The sequence below is a fragment of the Monodon monoceros genome, unplaced genomic scaffold (assembly GCF_005190385.1).
Source record: "Monodon monoceros isolate NGI ecotype Baffin Bay Population unplaced genomic scaffold, NGI_Narwhal_1 Super_Scaffold_18, whole genome shotgun sequence".
Taxonomy (NCBI): Eukaryota; Metazoa; Chordata; class Mammalia; order Artiodactyla; family Monodontidae; genus Monodon; species Monodon monoceros.
Genome location: NW_021703774.1, coordinates 146,703,849 through 146,721,580, shown reverse-complemented (window position 1 = coordinate 146,721,580; position 17,732 = coordinate 146,703,849). Strand labels below are relative to the sequence as shown.

The window sequence follows — 17,732 nt, the reverse complement described above, 5'->3', positions numbered from 1 at the left end:
CTTCTACCTGGTTCTGAGAGCCTAGCTCATCCAGAGCCAGACAGCAGCTAGCAACCACCTGAATGTCTTCCTTGCACTCTGCCCTGCAAAGCTGTATCTACTGTCATCTTCAAAAGCTGACTCCAACAAGCTTCCAATGAAGACTTCATTGACTAACCCCATTTAGTCATTTTGTGTTAATTATATCTGCAACAGGGAAAAATTATTTATAATCCCCCTCTATTTCCTGAAGAAGATGGATCTGTTAATTGAAAGGCCTGTTTTGCTAAACAGTAATTCATAAGGGGTGAAAGTTTGGAAGTAGAGCTGGGGTAAAATGCATTCCTCCCAATAACGAAAGGTTGAGGAATCTGCATAGGACTCTGGGAAGGGAAGTTAAGAGCAACAAGACTGGAGGCTGGGGAGTGGAGTGGAAAAAGATCCATACTGGCAGAAGCAGAGAGTACTCTGAAAAAAGAGGTGTGTTGGGCTTCCCTGGTGGCGCAGTGGTTGAGAGTCCACCTGCCGATGCAGGGGTGCCCCGGTCCGGGAAGATCCCACATGCCGCGGAGCGGCTGGGCCCGTGAGCCATGGCCGCTGGGCCTGCGTGTCCGGAGCCTGTGCTCCGCAACGGGAGAGGCCACAACAGTGAGAGGCCCGCGTACCGCTATAAAAAAAAAAAAAAGAGGTGTGTTGTAGGGTATTTTCAAGTGAATTACTGCAGTGTACAAGATGTACATCGTGTCTCCCCTTCAGTAAATTCTGCCTTGTTCCTTAAGACCCTGGTGTGAGAGGGAATAAGGGGTGGGAGCTTGAATAAGAGGATGAGGGAAAAGCAGACATCTGGATTACTAGACCAAGGAAAGTGAGAGAGTCAGTGCCAGTAACGCAAAATTCTAGAATTTCAGACCGCTTCCTTTAGTCATTAATTCTATAATTTTGAAATTATGTATATTGGATTTTCATAATCTGAGAGTTACCATTCACCCAATAATTACTGAGAGCCCATGACTAGAATAAATTATATTTCATAATTATAATTAAATACATATTAATTATAATTAATGTAAGCTAGCAGTTATTAACTGCTTATGAGGATTCAGAAATGGAGAGCTTTCCTCTAGGTGAGGGTAAGGTAAATTTTAGGAAAGATAACATGTTAGAATTGTATCTGAGCTGGGTCTTGAAGAGTGGATAGGCATTGATCATGCAAAGGCTTTTGGAGGGACAGAATAGCATGAACAATCTGACCAAAGCCACACAATTTTTTTCAATAACTATTTATCAATATGCAGTGTGCCGGGCACCGTGCTAGGTCCCAGGGATATGAAGATGAATTTGGCCTTGTAGACTTCTGTTAATATAGCCCACCATTTTTCTATTCATTCTGTTATTGGTTTGCCACAACTATCAGGTCTTTCTTGGCCACATTCCTGCATGGCCAGTTTTTCTCTCTTTAACCTATGCATGTGTGATGCTTCTTTTGCTCCTTCAATGTACCACTTTCCATTTATCCTAGTGCACTTTAACCTGTTATTGATGACCATTTTTCTAATTTATTGAGGTCAATTGAATTTTGATCTTCTAACTTGACATATCAATCTGCTTGGGGTCACGTGTAATATTTACAAAGACTTTCACTTTCTTTCCACTGTCCAGACCCACATGTCAGTACCCTTTTGTGCCAATATATAGAAGGTTGGAAGTAAGATAAGAAATAGGGCCCCAGAATCCCAGGTTACAAAAACCTAGTATATCTGTAACTGACCACAGTTTTCTCAACTGAAATTGCGTGATGTCTTTTTTTTTTTTTTTTTTTTGCAGTACGCAGGCCTCCCACTGCTGTGGCCTCTCCCGCTGCAGAGCACAGGCTCCGGACGCGCAGGCCCAGCAGCCATGGCCCACGGGCCCAGCTGCTCCGCGGCACGTGGGATCCTCCCGGACCGGGGCACAAACCCGTGTCCCCTGCATCGGCAAGTGGACTCCCAACCACTGCGCCACTAGGGAAGTCCACAGTGATGTCTTTTACACGACAGTCCTAACTTTATCAACAGATACTTGAGTACCTACCATATGTGGAAACAGTGATGCACGATGCATTGGCCCTTGTTCTCGAGAGGCTTACAGTCTAGATGAGGAGGCAAATAGACAAGGCATGTTCATTTGTTTGGCAAAAGACTTTTATACCCCTCTTCCTAATGGATTAAGAGAGAACAAAATTGAGAATGTGAGAACATAGGAAGGAATTCCCTTTTCCTCTGCCCTGGCCTCTGACTGGCTACCTTCAGAAGGAAGAAGTTTTTAATCTGATTGGTCAGAGCCCAGGACACTAACGAGTTCACATTTTACTGGTGGTTGGGTCACTTTGTGTTGAAAGGGCACATGGTCAGGAGCACTTGCTCCAGGTAGGACCAGCCCAGTTTCCATTTGACTCTCACTTGGTTGAGTAAAGCTGGTCTGCTCACAGATCTGATCATCTTCTCCCCTCTTTCCACAGGCATGCCTATGCATGACAGTCCCAAAATCTAGAGGGTGGAGGCGGAGCAGGGAATTACGAAGCTTCACTTCAGCCTTACACATAAGCCATATGATTCAGTCTTTTGGCACAGTTCTGCTCTAGAGGTTATTGGGTGCTAGCTCAGTTATGAATAAAATGATCCTTTGGTTTCTATTCCAATTTCTTTCTTTTATATAGTTCCCCTGGGAACCCTAAAGGAAGGAGACACGATTAGCAGAGTAGGATTTGGCTATTTCTCATCCTTGAGTGTGGCAGACTGTATTGTCAGTTATAGTTTTTCACAAATTTTTGTTGCCCTTGCCAGGAAAGGATAATACTTTGCTACCCTACTAATGTCAGACTTGGCCAGGTGAACTTGCTCTGACCGAGAAAATGCAAGCTCTAGCATGTAAAAGTTCCAGGCAGAAGCATTAAGAACCAGCGTGTGATTCACCGTGATCATTTTCCCCCTTCCACGAGACCAACATTATTCCAGAAAAAGGTTACGCTACCAGCCTGGGTCCTGGCATGAAGACAACCTCAAATATGCCAAACTGACCTGTTATGGGCATGTACAGTATTTCAAGAAATAAAACTTTGTTGTTGTAAGCCACTTTGGAATCACTTGTTACCACAGCCTTATTGCCTTACCTTATTGCCATCTGTATCAAACACCAGTGTTTGTCCTCCCAACATCTATTCTCCCTTTATTCCTAAGAGAACCCCAATCTTGCCCAGGTGTTCACTTAACTGTACATGTGCTTGGTGGGATTCCAATTCCCAGCCACAGTGGGTAAATCATGATTACATTAAGCCACTCATGATGGCTTCTTACTCTCTGCTGGTGACTGGTTTAGATGTGGGAGAGTGTGAGAAGCCTGCTTGCGGTCTTCTGAGACAGGTTTTCCTTGCTAATAAATAGAGACACAGGGAAAGAAACAGTTTCTCTACTTCCGCTGGACATTGTGTGTATGCACGTGGCAGCTGAAATTATGGCAGCCATTTTGTAACTATGAGGGGCACTGGCCTAAGGTAGTCAGAGTGAAAAGATGGAAAGAATTTGGGTCCCTGATAAATTTACTGAGCTGTTAAATGAATAAACTTTAGAACTGACCTACCTGGATTTCTTGTTACATGAGATAATACATTTTCCTTATTGTTTAAGACAGCTGAATCTGGAATGAAGGGGAAAAGAATGAGTTTAGCTCTAGGGACATTGAGGTGATGGCAGGACAGCATGTTTCTATATTGTTGAAGCTCAGGAGGCATCAGGGTTAAAATTGAATTTGGGGACTTCCCTGGCAGTCCAGTGGTAAGACTCTGTGCTTCCACTGCAGGGGGCGTGGGTTTGATCCCTGGTCAGGGGACTGAATTTGGGAGTCATCTATGGAGAAATATTATATAAGGTAATACATCTTAGAAAATAACCCAAATCTGGGGCAGTTACCTCTGTGCTTGATAATTTTGATAATAGAACAAAACATACCAACATAAGTTTAGCTATGTCCTAACTGGATATGCCACTGTCCCAGGTTCTCACTTATCACCCATCCTAGAAAAGGGAGATCACAGCGGTGTTAGCAACCTTCTAGGGAGGGTGAGCAAAGACAGTGAAGAAGTGATCACAACATCTGGATCCCCAGATCCTGTTCTCCTCAAGCTTGGGTTTTGGGAATCTTGGCATCCATCTGCGTATGAATTAAACATTCTCGACTTATGAAGATGACTATGAAAATGGATTGTAAGCAACTTCTAAATTTAGTGACTCTTATATACAAATTATCGTTCCAGACAGCTATGGTTCTGATCATCTTATAGACATCCTATGTATTATGATCCTGCAAAAGCAAGTAGAAAGCATCAGGATGTACAAAATATATACCATAGGACATGAAGGAAATGGTCAAGGTACAAGATAGAGCCTCTAGTGCCCAAGTTGATCTGTGGTTAGAAGATAGTTTTGAAAGTTACTAAGTCATAGGGCACTAGGTTACTGTTACTTTAAGAAAATACATTCATGGGGGGGCGGGTATTTTGCAACACAAAAAGATTTACTTAACAGTGCTGGAAAAATAATTAATTTTTGAAATTCCATTTAGACAGAATTTTTCCAATGGCACATCAAGTGGGTAAATGCACACACCTGCAAAATATATATAGTGAAGCCTATACCTTACCTGAGATATCTTACCCCTTTTCTAAATTATTGTTTGGCCTGCTTTGAAATTCCTCTTGCCCCCCTAAGCCAAAAAAAAAAAAAAAAGACAAATATTTTAATGAGCCAGAAGAGCAAATGCAATCTCCAAAGATGGCTAACTTCAGTCTTTCAGTTATTTAGAGAGGAAAGTCTGGATTCAAACATAGTTGTTTGCTGGCAGAATTTGCGATTGGCTAGGACCAAGGACAGTGTTTAAAGATGACTCAGTTGTACGGGCTGGGGGGATAGGGGAAGACCAGCTGGTGGTCCTTCTAACTAAAAGGAGTCTATTTTCTTCACATTGAGGTTGTGCAGGCCCAGAACCGCTGAATCCTGGTAGGGGGTGTCCAGTGAAAGAAAACCTGAGACCCTGAGAAACGCACCTTCAAATTATCTGAACCCTCAATCCCCACTCCAGCTCCAGGCCAGGATTTGGGCAGAGCATTCCAAGGCCAGGGTCCACCTGGAGTCCTAGCTGTGTGACCTTCGCCAGGCCCCGGAGTCTCCTTTGGGACGTCCCCGAGGCCCTGCCCCAGGCTCTGTAGGGGGACGCCGATGCTCCCAGCCCCCGGGTGCTCGGGACGGCCTTTGGGAAGCATCCCGCTGCCCGCTGCTGACCACTATGCCATCAGCCCGGACACCCTCTCGGCTTCACTGGGTCGCCGCCCTAGCCCCTCCCGCTCCGGCCGCCCCACCCCGGCCGGCAGCGCCACGCCCGCCGGGGTCCAGCGCGGGACAGGGATGCCCTCCCTCAGCCTCCCCGCCGCACTCCTCGCTCGGGGCTTCCCGGGGCCGCTAACCCCACCCGGGTCTCTTCTCCCGGCCGCAGCAAGCTTGGGCCCCGCCGCGGCCGCCTCTGCAGCTGGCCCCGCGGCCGGCCCGCGCCCGCCGCCGCGCGCTGATTGGCTGGCCGGGATCGGCGGCGGCGCTGAGTGGCCGGGCAGATTCGCTGGGTCAGGGCTGCAGAGGCGCCTGGCGCACCGGCGGGAGTGGAGCCGCGGCGCGCGCTCGCCCGGGACGCCGGCCGCCCGCCAGCCAGAGCGAGCGGCCCGGGGCGCCGAGGGGGCCCGCGCCCCGCCGGGCGCCGCCGTCCTGGCCGCCATGTGCTCCCAGCTCTGGTTCCTGACGGACCGGCGCATCCGCGAGGACTACCCTCAGGTGCAGATCTTGCGCGCCCTGAGGCAGCGCTGCTCCGAGCAGGACGTGCGCTTCCGGGCGGTGCTCATGGACCAGATCGCCGTCACCATCGTCGGCGGCAACCTCGGTGAGCTAGGCGGGCCCGGGAGGGCAGGGAGGCGCTCCGGGATCTCCGAGAGCCAGCGGGTGGGCGTGCGCACCGGGCCCTCCCGGGCCAAATCTCCTTCCGGGCCTCCAAACCTGCCGCTGTCCCCTGAGAGACCTCTTTGGGTTAGAGAAAGCCCCTAACCTTGAGAGCTTCTTTGACTACCAGCATCTGCCCTGAGGCCAAGATTTGAGAACAGGATTTAATTCACTTAGGAGACTTAGTTTGGAAGGAACTCAAATTCACCTGAAGTCTCCTGGAGGTCCGAAGAAAATCAAGCTAACCCCAAATTAGCCAATTGTGCTCCCATTGATACGCTGTCAGTTTAGATTTATAGAAGCCCACACTAAATTTACAAAATTGCCATTAGGATGAATGTTTTTAAAAGTTTTCCAAGAGTGTCTAAGCATCATTAATGCGCTACATAGAATATTATTCCCAAGCTAGGAACCTGCAGATGGGGAGAAATCTGAGAAAGATTGGAGTCACCTCTTGAGGGTAAAGTGGGAGAGAAGACCTTTGATGGGTTTTCTTTAAACTCATCCTCCTCCCTGAAAGTACTCAATTACGATTCCAGAAAAGCCAAGATTTCAGGTACAGACCATTCTGGCCTCACCGATTTCTCCACTGCTGTGTCCAAGAGATTTTTTGGGGTAAGACATGGTTATCATCTGTGACCATGACCTCAAGAGGTTACGTATGTTTTTAGATATTCTTAATTATCCCAACACAGACAGTCTCTGACTTAGGAATCCTGGCTTAGGAACCTCCCCTTGGCCTGCAGTTTTGAGTCTCCCCAGCCTCCAGTCTGGAGGTATCCAGTCACTTCAGGGGGGTCCAGGACTCAAGGGGCTTTGGGCCCAGTGAGAGTGCTTCTTGGAATACCATTCGTATTATTTCAATCATGCCTGGTTAAATTAACTCACAATTTGTTACTTTTCTTTGGCAGGGGAAAGGGGTTCCAAATTCTGAACAGGCTTTTTAGAAATGAGATTTTGAATATGACCTGTTTCTAAGTAGAACATATCTGTCCCAGATGCTTCCTCTATAAATTTATCTAAACCCTTCATAAGTAATATCAGATTGTATAGTCTGTTGGAGAAATATACTACAGACATCAGGTATCATACATTTAGTCTAAAACAATGGCTGTCAGCCATAAAGGGCACAATCTCTCTAGTCTTGATTTGCTAAAACTCTCAGTTAGTTAATATAGAACTAATTCTTGGACAGAGAATCAGTAGAATTGGATTCTTATCACAACTTTGTTGCTAATGAGTATCTTGGCTTTGCCTTGGCCAAGTCACTTTATGTCTTTGAATCTCAGGTTTCTCATTTATAAAACTAAGGGTTAGGGTTCCTCCAGCTCTAAAATTCTGCATCAGTACCATACTTAAATGGAGTAATCTGTTATATTTTACTGATCTAAATCTAGTATATACATCTTTCCACACCAAGAGTTTGCTCTTTATTTATTTGTTTTACAGCCTATAAAGATGCCTTTATTGAGATACAGTCACATCATTCCACATCATGTTCCTTTTTGTAGACCCATCATGCATTCTGTGAAGGAGAAGAGAAATGCTGTTTGTTTTGTATCTAAAACCCCATGTTAAAGAATCAGTCATAGGAAAAGAGAAAATTAAATTCTAATGCTGCAGGAAACATTTCACCCCTTTCGTTTAGTGTCTTAAAATTTTTCTGGAATTCATGTGTGAATGTATCTCAATCTATTCAGAAACAAGGAGTTACTTCTTTTTAAACTACATAGTTATTTACCTAGTCGATGGAGAAACTGAAGACAGGGATTTTTTGAAGCAGTTTTCATTTTTTTGCTAATTCAGAGATTGCCCCACACAAATCACAACACATAAAACAAACCTATTAGATCACTGTTTCTGCTGTCCAAAGCAGTCAAAAGATTTATTTGGTGCGTGGGGGGATTAATTAAACACAAGGAAGTGAATTCCGTGAGAAGACTGAGCTCGTTTGCTTTGTTCAGGGCTGTAACAGTGTCTAAATAGTGCCTCACACCTTAATAGGCACTGAAGAAATATTTTTGAATGAATAAAGATATGCAGTCTACTTCCCAGTTTCTTCTAGAGTCAGCTGTGGAAAACTGTTGGTAATTTGCTGAGCCAAAGTATTCCTCCGAAATAAACTCTAGAACTTACTAGCTTCGAAATAGAGAAAGAGTTACAATGACATCGATGCTATTTCCCATTTGAGAATTATTGTGAGAGCTGGGAAGGAGTTTAGGATCACCCCTTCTGACCCCTTCATTTTACAAATGAAAAACCTGGTGCTCAAAAAAACGAAGTGACTTGCTCAGTGCCATCCAGCTAATTGGCAGCAAACTGAAGTTTAAAAACCTGGTCTCCTAATTCCCAGCCAGTGGTAATGGAATAAGTATGCCTTAGGACATCAGATGTGGAACTGAACTGAATTATATTAAATTGAGGCTAGACAGTGACGTTGCAAAGTAATGTGATAGTTTAGGAAGTTAAGGTACCACCTTTGCTCAGGCTCCTTTCTGTTCTTTCTTGAGATTCGTGTGGGAGTAGATGAAGGGGTCAGTTTGGGACAGGTATGGGCAGTGACCCTACCAGTTTCTTAAATTCATTGCCAGTCTTCCCTCCATGGAGGCTAGTGGGAACTCAAATACAGAGATGAGAATTTCAGGTTATATCTGAAATAGGATTCAGACAAGAGGTTAAAAGTTGGGGATTTAAAGACTGCAGTTATTTTAAACTAGATAATACAAGTAAGCTGAAGAAGCTGTGCAAATGTAAGGTTTTATGGTTATTCTTTTTAACCCAGAGGTCTGCCCTACCCAGCATAGATTTGGGTGGGGGAGACTACTGGGAAGAGTGAATGACCTTCAGGTGACTGAAGCAATCCTGCAGAAAACACTTTCCCTTCACCTTCCTGCTGGATGTAGCATTATGAGAATCCTATCCATTGCCATTTCCTTCTTAGAAACCACAAGTTCTTCATTCATTCAACACATATTTGTTAATTTGTCTCAATCCTGAGGATAAGGTGGTGGTGAACGTGGCACCAAAATGCACATAGTAATATTCAAAGCAAAATTCGTGGAGTGTTTATCATGTGCCAGGCATATGTCTAGGTTCTTTTTACACATTAATCTGATAAACGTCAGTCAGGGTGTCTGGGCACATAGTGCTGGCTGGCAGTTGGGACCAACACTCAGTAATTCTGGGCTCAGCACTTTCTGTTTCCTCTCTTCCACTCCACCCTATGCTTCAGCCTATACTGACCTCCCTGCCCCTTGCACTGAAGTTGCCTCTGCCTGAGATGCCTGTCTGGTCCAGCTCCCTCCCCCATGGGGAACTTTTATTCACCCTGCATATCCAGCTCAAGTCACTCTTCTCTATAGGGTCTGTCTTGACTCCTTACCCAGCCCCCAGGAATCTCTCTCTGCCATCTGCTGCCGAATAACATTGTACAGACCTTCTAAGATAGCCTTTATCGTGTTTTATTGTAATTTATCTATTTACAAAGTTTATCTTCTCTCACCCGCTAAATGACTGGGTATTCCTCAAATATATGCTCTGGAACGGGTACATAGTAGGCCTTCAGTTGATGTTTGTTGGATGACTGAGTGAAGTGCCTTAAAGGCTAATTCAGGTATGTGAGATGTACTGTAGTTAGCTGCTGTGTCTGGGAGATCATGATTGAACACATAACTGTTTTTGTGACGAGCACATTTACTTATCTGAGGGCAGAGTCACTGGTGAAAATCAAGTTTTTTGACCACCCAAAGGTCTTTACAATTAACTGTCTCAAGAAAAAAGTATAGTCCCAAACTCAGGGACAGATACGAAGACAGAAGAAATGAACCTGCCCTGGAAATGAAGATGTGCTACAGTTCGGCTTCTAGGAGCAGGGTGATTCAGCATTCTTCCCTTACTTTCAGAGCTAAAACCTTGGTGGCCATAGGGCAGTTTCTAGGTCAGGTTCTTTACGTTAAGGTGTTCTGGACTACTTTCACTTTGTTCTTTGTAGTGACCAGGTGAGTAATATTTAAAAAGTTTGGGTAGGGGGAAATCCTAAGTAAACTTGAATGAGGAAATGGTCTTATCGCAGCCTTCCAAAAGACAACAGAGGCCTCACAGAGAAAGGATGGACTCCCATTACTGTGCTAGAAGACACTAGCAGAAAAGGGTACCATGCTCACCTTTGTGCACAAAGGTTGATCTTTAACCTCAGTCCCTGCTAAAGGCCTGTGCCTGACACCCTGTAATCCAAAGAAACCACCATCCAGCACTAGTGGAAAGGTCAGTAGGTGGAAGCACCAACCATGTAATGTTTCCAAACATGTGAGTGCTGAATGGATACGCTTTACCCCATGGGTCCACATTTATAACTGTGGGCTGACCTCAAGGGCTGAGGATGGGTTGAAGTGTTGATGTTTCTAACAGCTGTTTTTAGGGACAGCTCATGAACTGTGTTGGAAAACGTTCTAGAACCAATAGATTGGGATCCTTAGTGGATCTCAAAGCCCTGCTTTATAGGTTTCTGAACCACCTGTTGTTGCTACCATACACCTCCACCAAATTTGTTAGGCTTGCCTGGTGGAAGGGACACAGCCATCATCAGAGAGGTCCACGTCATCTCCATCCATCCATACCTCCTTGTCATCCCCCTTATTAGCAGAGAGTCCATGGACATCCAGGTACATCACTGCTAGCCTCACATCACTCCACCCACTCCTCCAGTAGGTAGGTGGGTCACCTTACCCACTTCCTGGAGAGACTTCACCTTATTAGGGCTTTATATTATTTTAATACAAAACTCCAACAAGATCTGAAATTCTCAATCTAGTTCTACTTGTTCCTTCACTATTAAAAAGTAATTCAAGGGGCTTCCCTGGTGGCACAGTTATCGAGAATCTGCCTACCAATGCAGGGGACACGGGTTCGAGCCCTGGTCTGGGAAGATCCCACATGCCGCGGAGCAACTAGGCCCGTGAGCCACAACTACTGAGCCTGCAGCTCTGGAGCTTGTGCTCCGCAACAAGTGAGGCCGAGATAGTAAGAGGCCCCGCGCACAGCGATGAAGAGTGGCCCCCGCTTGCCACAACTAGAGAAAGCCCTCGCACAGAAACGAAGACCCAACACAGCCAAAAATAAATAAAAAAAAAAAAATGTAATTCAAGACTCCTGCTATGAGGAAGTGATACATTTAAGTTACTTTGCATTGCGGAATGAACAGGAATAACGGTTCTTCATTCCTCATTCCTGTAACTCTGTTATTAATACTTAAATATCTTTTATGTGTCAGTTAATCTTCACAACAATCCTATTCATTCCTTTAGTTCATTCCACAAATATCAATTGGGTGCCCACTCTGTGCCAGGCCAGGTGCTGTGCTAGGTGCTGGAGATGTAACAGAGAGTGAGGGCAGACACAGCCTCCCTCATTACTATGATTTCATTCATGCATTTGCTCAACAATATCTGTTGACTGCCTACTATGTGAGGGGTGTTGATCTAGGCACCAGAACAAAACAGGCAGAAATCCCTGCCTCTGAAGGAGATTACCTTCTAGATGGGGAGATAGAATACAAACAAGTTAAAACACATTAGTATTTGGTGAAAAGAGCTAAGGAGGAAAAAAAATAAGGAAGGGAAAAGGAGGAAAAAGTAGCACATTTCTGGGGGCAGAGAAAGGGATTGTAATTTTAGATAGGGTGGCTGGAGTGGTCCTCACCCAGAACATGATGTTTAAGTAAAGACCTGAAGGAGATGAGGTTGCAAGCTGTTTGGATATCCGGGAGTAGAGTGGTTCAGGCAAGAGGGAACAACAAGGAAACCAGTGTGGCCAAAGCAGAGAGTTAATGAGCATTAGGAGAGGTGGTCAGAGAGGTGGGGTGGGGGGAGCCAATGTATAGGGCCTTGTGGGTCATGGGGGGAGCCAGTGTATAGGGCCTTGTGGGTCATGGAAGGACATTGTATTTTACTCTGGAATGAGCTGGGAATCTACTGAAGAGTTTTGAACAGAGGGGTGACATGACCTGCCCTATGTTCACAGGGTCATACTGGCCACAGTGTTGAGAATAGACTGATGACAGCAAGGGCAGAAGCAGAGAGATGGCTTAGGAGTTTCTTGCTGCAGTTCAGGTAACAGATGATGGATGATGGTTGTTGGACTAGAATGATTTCAGGGGAGGAGGTGAAAAGTGACTGGATTTTTGGATATATTTTGAAGACAGAGTTGTCAGAATGTGCCTACTGGATCAGACATTGGATGTGTAGACGTTGGACTGATCAAGGAGGACTCCAAAGTTTGTCCTGAGCAGCTGCAAGAATAAAGTTTGCCACTTACTCATATGGAAAGTGTGTGAGAGGATTAGGTTTGGTCAGGTGATGAGGATCAGGTCTCAGTCTAAGGTACCCATTAAACATCCAAATGGAAATGGCAAGTAGGCAGTTGATCATATCAACTTGGGATTCAGGGGAAAGCCCTGGCCTGAAGATATCAAAAGTAGGAGCATCTCCATACACCTATCACGGGAGTGACTGTCGACAGAAAAGAGGTCCAAGGACTGAGCTCTGGGGCACTCCACTGTTTAGTGGTTGGGGAGAGGGGGAAGAACCAGCAAAGAATCCTAAGTAAAAGAAATAAACCCTGGAGAGTGTGGTGTCCTGGAAGCCAAGTGGAGAATGTGTTTAAAGAAGGAAGACATGATGAGACTGTTTCAGCTATTGCTGGTAAATCAAGTTAAGATGAGGACTGAGAACTGAACATTGGATATAGAATGTGGACTTAGCATTAGTGACTCTGATAAGAGCAGTTTCAATGAAGTAATGGAAAACAGGGAATATACACACTGCCTTAAGAGTTTTGTTATAAAGAGAAAGTGAAAAATGGGTTGATAACTTGCTACGGACTGAATTGTATTCTCCCAAAATTCATACGTTGAAGCCCAATGTGATGGTATTTGGAGGGGGGGCCTTTGGAAGGTCATTAGGTTTAGATGAGGTCATGAGGGTGGTACCCTCATGAATGGTATTAGTGCCTTTATAAGAAGAGATGAGAGAACTTGACACCTCTCTCTCCCTCTCTCCCTCTCTCCCTCTCTCCCTCTCTCCCTCTCTCCCTCTCTCCCTCTCTCTCCCTCTCTCTCCCTCTCTCCCTCTCTCCCCCTCTCTCCCCCTCTCTCCCTCTCCCTCCCTCTCCCTCTCCCTCCCTCCCTCTCCTTGCCATGTGAGGATATAGCAAGAAGGCTGCTGTCTGCAAGCCAGGAACAGAACCCAATAATGCTGGCACCCCGATATCAGACTTCTAGTCCCCATAACTGTGAGAAATAAACGTCTGTTGTTTAAGTCACCAAACCTATAGTATTTTGTAATAGCAGCCTGAGCTAAGATATTGCTCAAAGATGGATTTGAGAGGATTTTCTTAAAGAAGGGAGAAATAACAGAATATTGCATGCTGGTGTGAATGATCCAATAGAGAGAGAGAAATTGGTGATGTAGGAGAGAGAGGTGACTTGCTGGAGCAGTGCCTTACGTGACTGAGAGGGATTGGGATCTAGTGCCTATTTCGAGGAGCTGACCTAAGCCAGGAACAAGGACACTTCAGCCATTATAATAGAGAAGGTCACCTACTGGCACAGGTGCAGGTGGGTAGATGTGATAGTGGGAAGTTATAGAAAAGTTCTTTTCTGATTGCTTCAGTTTTTCTCCCTGAAATAGGAAGAGTGAGAATGAGGAGGAGGGAGGAAGAAGTGAAGATCTGAAGCAAGAAAAGAAAGTGTGCAATAGATGTCTGGTGTTGAGGGAGAGTGAATGGACTAGGGAAACAGTGCTTAGCAGGCAGCAATAAGGATGCCCTTGAGATCAGTCAGCAGGTTTGTGTATTTTTTCTTCAGACATGCTCCGTTGCACAGGAGGGCACATGAAGTAGGCAGAGTTGGATCAGTCCAACTAGGGTTGTGGTTTAGCCAAGCAAGAAATGGGTGCAAGGATTTGTGGATATATGTTGTGGTGCTTGACTATGGAAATGAAATAGGGTATGAAGCGGGTGAGGGACAGTGAAAAGATGGGGGATCCATGCATGGTAGTTCCAGGTGGCGTCAAAGTGTGGCTGGAGTTGGGGTACTATAGAGTGAGCTGGAAAGATAGGAGACGGTGTTTGGAGATGGGAGTTATGATCACTGCATAAAGTCTAGAATGTAACTGGTACTGGTGGCTGGGGTGGGATGGTGGACAAGATCCTTGGAGGAAAGGAGGTCAAGAAACAGAGAGGCCCTGGGAATTGGAAGAATTCTTCATGGGGAATTGAAATCACCAGTATCTGTGACAGCACAGGGGAGTCAGTGAGTCTGGAGCTAAAGCTTCAAGGACAGGGGAGTGACTGGGGTCTTTAGATGACCTGCACAAGTAGGGAGATGTGTGGTGTTGTCAGATGAGAGTCACGTTGGGTGTTTTAGGAGAGAAGGATGCTGGTCAAGCTGCGATGAGAGTAGGAAGAAGCATGTCTCTCCTACCTCTAGGCCCAGTAACCCCAGGTGAGAGGGAGAGAAGCCACAGCTTGGGAGGGCTGGTGGGGAAGCAGAGTCAGGGTTCAGTTAGACTCAGAAAAAGAAGGGGAAGGGAACAGTTGCTGAAAAGTTCAAGGATAGGAGATTTGCTGCCCATTGAGTCCCATTGATTGAGTCCCCGAGGGCACCGGGGAGATGGGCAGGAGTGCAAGGTGGGAGTAGAAAAGGCAATGTCAGGGACTTCCCTGGTGGTCCAGTAGTTAAGAATCTGCCTTCCAATGCAGGGGACGTAGGTTCAATCCTTGGTCAGGGAACTAAGATCCCACATGCCTTGGGGCAACTAAGCCCGTGCACTGCAATGAAGTGAAGATCCAGAGCAGCCCAAATGTTAAAAAAAAAAAAAGAAAGAAAGAAAGAAAAGGCAATGTCAGAGCCAGGTGGGGTTCAGAGTCCAGGGAAGTGACATGGCCTTGGAGACTGGAATCTTGAGAGAGAAAAGGGCCTGATGAGATTTGTCTTCGTGGCTGCGAGGAAGCATTGTGTTGGTGAGGTGTGGGAGAGAGGAAGGTTTTCAAGTTCTTCCATTTTACAGAAGAGGAAACTGAGACCCAGGGACATTTTCTGTGTCTTGCCAAGCTGTTAAATGACAGCACAGAACTAAATCAAGTCTCTGACTTGGAGGCCAGGACTTTATCTACTTTGCCATAACTGCCTTTCATCTCACGTGTCCTCAACTTCTTGAAAGACCTTTGCAAATACGTTTGCCCTGAGCTGTCGCAGAACTCAGTGCTTATGTGTTGCCATGCCTTGACCATCGACTTGTTTCTGAAGGGTAGACATTATGCATTTATTAGTTTTACACATTTCTTCTGTGCCCAGAAGCTCTGCGAGTCAGCATCTCCTCTCTGAAACTTTCCTTGATTCTCAGAAATAATCACCTAACTGTTCCCTCCTCCTTCGCTGTCACTGTACCCTGATATATATGCCTGCTAGAGCAGTTCTCACGTTGCGTTAGAACCTCCCCACCCCCTGCCCAAACCAGACTGATAACTCTTCTTAATACCCAGGTGCTCTGCATAGAGCATCAGTGACATTAGTTACAGTTGTCTGTTTTCTTTCTTCTTAAATTCCAGGGATATTGTTTGTTACACTCACACCTCAACCCCTATGCCCAGCCTTTTAGACAGTGCCTGTCAGAGGCCCTCCCGTGTCCCTTTTGCTCTTACCATTTGACGGCATTGTGTCCGTCCTCCCCTCTTGCCCTACACTGCCGCCGCCACCGGTCTAACCATCAGCACCTGAATCTCTGCCTGAGGGCTTTCTCTGGTCACAGGAGCTCACTTTGCCCACACATGCATGGCAAGCTGGAAGGACCAGGGAATTAACACCACACCCCTCGATCAGCTCTCAACCAAAGACAGGGTTGGTATATAAATATTATAAATTGATAGCTTCCTCGCCCCTTGGGTGGGGTAACCAAGGAGTGTGCACTAAACCGTTTCTTATTGTCGCCCGGCAAGATTAAGCCCTGGGTGCCAAGGTGATCACTCACTTCATAACACACCTTTTATTTGCAGCATTGCCTTCTCTACTTCCCCCTCCAGTGTTTCCTGAAATTGCCACCGTGATAATAGACCTCTTGCACTTCAGTCCTTATCTCCAGCAGTCCTTCTGGGGAAACCCAAACTAACACTGGGCTTGGCCCAAAGTAGGTGCTCAATAAATCTTCACTGAATGAATGCATGAAACAATAAATATGTGTTGAGTGACTGAATGAATTAAAATTATGTTGATATATTTCTCTGTAAGGAGACGATAAGCTCCTGGTATGCAGAGATCACCTGGCTCATCTTTGTATTCCTGCTTCAGAGTATGTCTGATTCATCTCAACAGTTCAGTGAAGGTTGAATTGAATTAAATGACCTCAAATTAGCAGTTGGTGGAAAGAGAAGGTGGCCACATAATGACTGTGGGTCTTAATGAGGTAGAGGTGAGATTTCTTTGGGCATTGTAACAAAGACCTTTAAAAGGGAAAGAGAAGTGGCATAGCATCTACTCGGTAAGAATAAAAGTAACTTCCTTATGAGAAAATGCTGTGGGGTAGGGTAGAAAGAGACCAGAGAAAAACTGGAGAGTGATTGAGATGAGCCAGACCATGTTTGGGATGACACATCTCCCTCCTAACACAACACAGTAATGTACAGCACTTAATGGATTATTATCCACTTACGTTATTTATAGTGTTGATTCATTTTTAACAACTCTCAGAGCTTCACTACCAGCCATGGTTACATGATCCTGCCCAAATGTAATGGTCCTAAAAGCTGCCGTAAGTGAGGTCCTTGCTTGCTCTCCTGCTACAGTGTCCTGCTATTTTCTTATTTCTGCCACTTGCTTTGTACATGAAGGGTTTTTGTGGGGTTTTTTTTCCTAGCGTACAAGAAGCCAGTTTAGTTTTGAAGCTTGCTTTTTAGTTGTGAAGCCAGGGATGCATATGTGTGTACATGAATGAGTGTTGTCTGCCCACTGGTCCGGACCCACTGTGAATCAGTTCTGTGTAAATGCAAAGACTTTGACAGTCAGATCTAGTGCAGGGATGCATATACAAGATGTCTTCTTTTTTTAATTGAAGCGTAGTTGATTTACAATGTTGTGCTAATTTCTGCTGTACAGCAAAGTGACTCAGTTATACACATATATACATTCTTTTTTTATTCTTTTCCATTATGGTTTATCCCAGGATACTGAATACAGTTCCCTGTGCTATATAGTAGGACCTTGTTGTTTATTTACTCTAAATGTAATAGTTTGCATCTGCTAACCCCAAACTCCCAGTCCATCCCTCTCCCTCCCTCCCTCCCCCTTGGCAACCACAAGTCTGTTCTCTATGTTGTTTTGTTTTGTTTTTAACAAGATGCCTTTAATTTAAATGCAATAATACATATGAATGTTTTTGGCAAAGTTCCTCAAACACAGTAGATGATCAGTAAAAATGTTAGGCAAATTCAGATCTGGATGACTGCACCTTTTATTTTCCATGCTTCTTCCCTGTATTGGTATGAATGATTGAGAATGGGTTTTAATTCTTAGAGCTCTACTTTCCAATAATGACTTGTTTCTTTCTAAAGCTATTTCTCTGTATTATTAAGTGCATTTCTTTGCTGTTGTACATATAAATGCAAAAGTCTATAGTTTTGTAGAATTAATTTAATCCAATATATAGGTTAGAAAAAAAACAGGCTCAGTTCTTTGGAAAAGTTACTCAT

General features: G+C 45.0%; 1 protein-coding gene across 1 annotated transcript in view; it reads left to right on the top strand.

The window, feature by feature from the left end:
• Positions 1-5,655: 5,655 nt before the first annotated feature.
• The window catches only part of RIMKLA (ribosomal modification protein rimK like family member A), a 28,022-nt gene continuing 15,945 nt past the window's right edge, over positions 5,656-17,732 (top strand). The window contains exon 1 of the mRNA XM_029230659.1: positions 5,656-5,937. Within this exon, the coding sequence (XP_029086492.1) occupies positions 5,775-5,937 (163 nt within the window). The 5' untranslated portion in view covers positions 5,656-5,774. The remainder of the gene's footprint in view (positions 5,938-17,732) is intronic.